The 6,225-nt window shown below is 55.0% G+C and overlaps 1 protein-coding gene across 1 annotated transcript; it reads left to right on the top strand.

Moving 5' to 3' along the window:
• Positions 1-726: 726 nt before the first annotated feature.
• On the top strand, positions 727-5,442 carry TMEM53 (transmembrane protein 53). The gene is made up of 3 exons (XM_082766542.1): positions 727-788; positions 1,030-1,133; positions 3,026-5,442. The coding sequence occupies exons 1-3, from the start codon at positions 731-733 to the stop codon at positions 3,686-3,688; spliced, it is 825 nt and encodes a 274-aa protein (XP_082622668.1). The 5' UTR covers positions 727-730; the 3' UTR covers positions 3,689-5,442.
• Positions 5,443-6,225: the final 783 nt, after the last annotated feature.

The following is a 6,225-nucleotide window of genomic DNA, read 5'->3' as shown; positions in this document are numbered from 1 at the left end:
GGCCCCACAGGCCCTGGGCAAAACCCGAAGCCTGCTGCCCTGGAGGGTCCTCCCCTCACCCGGGCACCCTGCCCCTCCCCACGGCCCCTCCACTCTCCCCAGTGCCCCCCAGTGCCCGCCACCCCCCCCAACCCCCTCTGACAGCCGTGTCCACCCCCCCCAGCCCCTCACCCACCCCTCACCCACCCCCTAGGCCTCACCCCCTAGGCCTCAGCCCCTCGCCCCTCACCCTGCCCTTCCCCCTCCCCCCCAAACCCCTCCCCCTCCGCCCCCCCAGCCCCAAACGCTCACCCCGGGCCCCTCCCTCACCCCCTGCGCCCCCTCCCGTCCCTCCCCGTCCCCTCAGACCCCGCCGGGCCCCCTCCGACCACCTCCGCCCCCGGCCCCACCGCCCCCGACCCTGAGGGGGCGCCCCCTTCCCCTCAGGATGATGGACACCTCCCCACAGCCAATCGCGAGCCGCCTCCCTCTCCCCTCGGCCCAATGGGCGGCCCGCTTTCCCTCCCGGTGGGCGGGGCGCCCGGCCGCCGGCGGTTGCTAAGGCCGCGTCGCTAAGGAAACGGGAGGCGGGGCGGAGGGAGGGAGAACGAGGCTGGGGCGGCCGCTCTCCCTTCCTATTGGCTACGGGAGGCGCGGGGAGGGCGGGGCTTCCGGTGGGGAGAGCGGAAGCGGAGGGAGGGAGGAGGAGGAGGAGGAGGAGGAGGAGGAGGAGGAGGAGGCGGCGGCGGCCATGGGGGCGCGCGGGCTGGAGGCGGCCGTGGTGGAGCTGGCGGCGGGGGAGGCCTGCGGTGGGCACCGGGAGGGATGGGAGGGGAAGAGGAGCGGGGTCTGGGGGTGCTGGGCATGGAGGGGGGGACCCCAAGGGCAGGGGGGAGCCTCAGGGGGTGAGGGGCCTGTGGGGGGCTGTGAGGGGCCTACGGGGCCTGTGGGGGGCCTGTGCGGGCCTATGGGGGCCTGTGCAGGCCTATGGGGGCCTGTGGGGGCCGTGCGGTGAGCGGGGGGAGCTGACGGTGCCGTTCTGTGTTCCAGGGAGCGCCGCGGAGCCCGGCTGCCAGCCCGTGGTGATCCTGCTGGGCTGGGCGGGCTGCCAGGACAGGTACCTGGCCAAGTACAGCGCGATCTACAGCCAGAGGGTGAGCGGCTCTCCTCCTCGTCTCTGCTCGCATCCCGGGAGAATCCCTGCTTCGTGTTCCCGTGGTGAAACGGCTCTGAACGGCCCTGTCTGGGGTCGCTGGGAGCTGCGGGTGGGTTCTGGGTGTCACTGAGAGCTCCCAGCGTCCAGGAGCCGAGGGGGTGTTATCTGGTAGCTGCTGGTGTCACCTTTGTGCACACAACATAAAAACACTTCTGGGAGAGGCTTTCTGCTGTTCTGCAAACCACTGGGCCGGCCTTGAAATAGGGTGTTAAAGCTGGGAGATTATTTGTGAAGGATGTGAACTGCATTAGCTGTTTTAGGGGAAAAACACCTTTACTGGCAGCTGACAGGGCACAGCACAGGCTCAGCAAAGCCAGGCTGAGGAGTGACAGCATATCAGCATCTGTCATCCCGCCAGCTCTTCCCTTCTGTAAAATTAATCCATAAAAATGTCACAGCTCCAATTTGTTATATCCCATCTGTGAAACAGGTGCCCTGTGATAGAAATACCTGCCCACTGGTGGCTCCTTGTTTTTGAACTATAGAGGTCTGTCCACATGGCAGTTCCCTAAGTTATGGGCTCCTCCTCACTAATGCTGTATTTTACCTGGGTGACCCCAGCTTGTGGTATTGGGGCCCAGTAAAACACTAGACTTTTTTTGTCTGTCAGCATACAGAAATCTTGTATTTATCTACATCTGTTTCAGCTATAGATGGCGAAGTTTATACATTAACAAGCGTATTGTTAATGTGTAATCCAGCATAAGAGTCATGAATTGGCTTGTTCTAGCAAAAAATTAATTGTTAAGCAATTACTGTAAGTAAAACATGCTGCCGATCAGGTGAGGAGCGCGTTACGTGGCAGCGTGCCAGCTGCTGTGGAAGTACTTCTCTATCAGAAAGGTGTTGGTAGTGGGAAAGGGCAGAAGAGCTTCTCTTAGCTCCCTAGTGAGGAAGTGGCTGCAACCACGGAAAGACAGTGTAGAGAACTTTGATTAAAGGACTCGATAGCCTCTCTTCTGCTTAGTTTGCTGCCCGGGGAGCTCTGGGAGGAAGGGCTGTCTTCGTGCTTTTACCTCGTGTTTGTCAGAGTGTAGTGTCAATGTGTTTAGGTGACAGGGAAGATCCAAAGCATTTATCAGTGCAATTCCACCTGCTCCATATAGGAACTCCTCTGAGATTCTGTTTCCTGATCTACACCAAAATGTAAGGTCTGAACTGTAAAGGCAGACTGCTCAGCAGATCTGAGTCTCCTTTGAAGCAACGCTTCTCAGTTGCACAGCTAGGGAGTTTCAGAAAGGCTTGTGAAAATCATCTCAGTGTTGATCACGGTGGAGTCTTAAAAGACGGCTGCAAATGAGTGCTACCTAAGAAAAGGGAGAAGTTCCACTTCCTTCTTATGTTCGTTTTGGTGTCATGAACTAGATGTGTATCAGAGCAGGCTGTTCTTGCCAAAATGATTGATGCTGCGAGGCTTGTGAGTCGGGGAGAGGGCCTGTTTTCTCTTCCTGGGTGAGGACTGATGCTAAGTGTGGGTGGTCACCCCCAGGGGCTGTACCAGTTAGCACAGGATTTGCAAGGATCTGGAACGTCATCAAACCCAGGCCTGCTGCTGTTGCAGAAGCCTTTTCATTAGTCTTTGTACTGTTATGATTTATGGAATCCTATTCATAGAATATCCCGAGTTGGAAGGGACCCACAAGGATTATCAGGGCCCAGCTCCTTTCATACTGGTGATTTGTGAATAACACTGACGAGTTTCTCCTGGCCCTGTGGTTTCTGTTGGAAATCTACCTCAAATGTTCATGTTTTGCTCTACTGCTGCTTGCCTACTCTGTAATTTACAGCCCAGCCCAAACGTGTTGGGTGGTCTCTTTTTGTTCTGCCTAGGGGTGCACCGTCATCCGCTACACGGCTCCGTGGAGGACGGTGTTCTTCTCCGAGAGCTTTGGCATCCGATCCCTCCGGACCCCGGCCAGGAGGCTCCTGGAGCTGCTCTTTGCCCACAGCATCGACCACAGGCCGGTGCTGTTCCACGTCTTCAGCAACGGCGGCGTCATGCTGTACCGCTACATCCTCGAGGCGCTGCACACTCAGCGGCCCTTTCAGCACCTCAAAGTCCTGGGCACCATTTTTGACAGCGCCCCCGGCAGAAGAAACTTGAGAGGAAGCCTTCGCGCCTTGGCGGCTGTCCTGGTATCCACGAACGTGCTGCTCAGGTACTTCCTCATCTTCGCTTTTGCTACCACGGTCGTCGTGCTGCGGATCCTGCTGTACCCCCTCACCCGCTTCATCCACGAGAGCCATTACGACGCCCTGCTGAAGGCGCCCTCGCGGTGGCCCGAGCTGTACCTCTACTCCCAGGCGGACGCCGTCATCAGCGCCCGCGAGGTGAAGCACATGGCAGACGCCCGGCAGCGGCTCGGCGTCCCCGTGAGAGCCGTGGACTTCTCAGATTCGGCTCACGTCAGCCACATGCGGTCATATCCCACCTACTACAGCAACCTCTGCGTGACTTTCCTCTCTGACTGTGTCAGGGGCTCACCTCGTTAGCGTGATGACCTCAAATTACACGGGAAATGCCACCCCCTCTCCCTTTATGTCTTTGAGGGGAGGAAAGTGTAGAGATTTCTTAGGCACTTTTTTTTTTTTTTTTTTTTTGGCTTCTGCTGCAAAGCTGAAAGCCTCCAGTCTGTCTTTGAGCCAGCCACCTCACGGCAAAAAGTTGATTTGGAGTAATTTAAAGAACTGAAAGTGAAATTCTAGCATGGTGTGGTAGTTGAGGTGTCACTGACCAGAATTTCACGAGGAGTGTTGTTTCTTCCTGTCTCGTGGTGTTCCCTGCTTTCCATGTGTCCTTGTTCCAGGTGTCCAATGTACACGTTCTGTTGCCTTGTACTGATACAGCAATACAGCTCTTCAATGTCTCTGTGGTTTCCCTCTCTGCTATTTCTTTTATCTTGCAGCTGCAAGGTTTCCCTCTTCTCTCAGCACTGCTTGGTTCTGTTAAAGGGCTGAGAGGGCAGCCAGAGCTCTGATTCCCTGGCCCCGGGGTGGAGCTCAAATGTTTGTGATAACTTTTGTGTTCTTCAACCAAAAACTCTGTTAGCCTTTTTTTTGGATACGTGTTGTCTTGTTTCTCCTCTTTCTTGTCTGTTGTGTGTTCTCCCAGGTAATCTTTGTTTTCTTGGATTAGTGCTCATCTATTACTGCGTTTCTTTGAGCAGCCAGGATTGTGCATCTAGAAATGCCGGGAAACTGGCACAGCTGTAACCCAGAAGACCTCAGAAATGGAAAGGTGGAACTGCAGAGAAAAATGAAAGTGTCTTTTGGAGCTGTGATTTATACTGCGTGTTTCTTAAATCACTTCCATCCAGCTAACCCACAAATGACCATGAAATTCAATGTTTTCCCCCATAACATTCTCTCCGGATGATCAGTCTTTGCTGTCCCTGCAGCGTGTACTGGTAATACAAGAAATGAATTCCCTCCACCTAGCGAAAAGGCAGCTCGCTGCGCTGCACTTCAGCCATGCTTGAGTTTTGTTGCTCATTTGGGGGAGAAGAGGGGATAAAGGCAGAGAATATCCTGCTAATAACATGTTTACCTCATGCCACAGCACTGCAAGCTAATTACAGATGTGGTGGACAGGATTAACCAGCTTTAAATCCTTAGTCAGAAATCGGCAGGGCAGGCCCTGGAGGGCTCTGGTATGGCCTGTTTGAACAAGGGTCTGCCCTTGTGAGGCAGGAATGTGGAAAAAAGGATTCTACAGAGGATTTCTACAGAAGACATTCACTGCCTGTGGGCTGCTGCGCCTGCTGTGCCTGACTCACCCACCTTTGGGTGCCGTCACCTGACAATTAGCAAGCACTCACTGTTCTTAATTGAAACACAGGCAGGGAGAGAGCTCTGGAGAAGCACCAGGATCGTTTGGAAGTTTGGAACCAGAACCATGACACGTGGAAATTACACAGGGTGAGCTGTGGTCAGTGGCTGGAACAACTGTTTTTAGCAGGCCAGTGTGGCTGTGCGTATTCAGAGTAACCCCGTGTTAGGTGAGGTCTGGGGTGTACAGGACGTGTGAGAATTAACCGAGAAGGATCTGATAGCCTGGCAAGTCTTCACTTTTTGAAGTGAAAACTGGCTGCAAGCACAGGATCCTTGCTGCTTGGGGCTACTTTGTGGTAGGAGCCTCCAGTGTGCTCTTTCTCTTGGGGAGAAAAAAAATAGTTTCTGGGGTTTGGACCTGTAAAATTCAGCTGTGGTCCCTTATCCCAGAAAGCCCATCATTAAAGTGGTTTGTGCTGTCTGTGCTGAGCTGTGATCTGTGCTCCTGCCTTCCTGGAGAGCTGATCTCTGCTTTATCTTCCTTCCGAGCATCCAGCCTGTTTGGGGGACTGAGAGATTGTAGGGGGCAGAGGTGGGAAAGGCTGTTTAACTAGTGGTTGCCCTCACACTGCTTTCTGTGAGTCTGGTATTTATGGAACAGTTAAACACTTCATAATAGACACCTCTGAATTAACGCAGTGGTGCTGGGCTGGGAATCTGCTGCTCATGTTTATTGCTGTGGGTGCTGAGCGGAGATGTTCCAGAAATGTGGTTTATTTCGAGGAAAAACCTGCTTTGGTGGCTGGGGGAGCCCCAGCAGGTGGCAGCAGCTCCCCTCAGTCCTCCGAGTAGGGGGACTTCGGCTGCTTTTTCTGGGAGCTGTCAGGAGGAGAAGGGAAAAAGCTCGCTGAGGTCTGGGGGTGCTGAGGCTCTGCCCTAAGCTCCCCCTGGGGAAGCACAAATGCTGGTGGGAGCTGGAATTGAGCAGGATGCACAGAAAGGAGGGTGTGGGGAACCACAGGGGGAAGTTTTATGCCCTGAGGGGATTAAAATAAGCTGGGACAGCAGTGGCGTGACTCAGCCCAGCACATCCCGCCTGCCTGAGAGCATCTCCTGACACGAATCCCAGGCTGGGAAAGGGAAACCAGCAAGGGCAAAATTCAGCAGTTAGGAACAACGCGGTGCAGGGGGGGCTGTGGCTGTGACCCGGCGATGGTGGCACTGCCCCCCCTGTGTTCTCCATCCCCTTCCCATGAACT

The sequence above is a fragment of the Aythya marila genome (genome assembly GCF_965140915.1).
Source record: "Aythya marila genome assembly, chromosome: 8".
In the NCBI taxonomy this organism is placed as follows: Eukaryota; Metazoa; Chordata; class Aves; order Anseriformes; family Anatidae; genus Aythya; species Aythya marila.
Note: the sequence above shows the minus strand (reverse complement) of the source record. Positions and strands in the feature narration are given on the sequence as shown.

Coding starts and splice junctions, on each gene's coding strand:
- TMEM53 (XM_082766542.1), top strand. CDS start 731: ATGGGGGCGCGCGGGCTGGAGGCGGCCGTGGTGGAGCTGGCGGCGGGG. Junction 789..1,029: donor GGCGGCGGGGGAGGCCTGCG/GTGGGCACCGGG, acceptor TCTGTGTTCCAG/GGAGCGCCGCGGAGCCCGGC. Junction 1,134..3,025: donor GCGCGATCTACAGCCAGAGG/GTGAGCGGCTCT, acceptor TGTTCTGCCTAG/GGGTGCACCGTCATCCGCTA.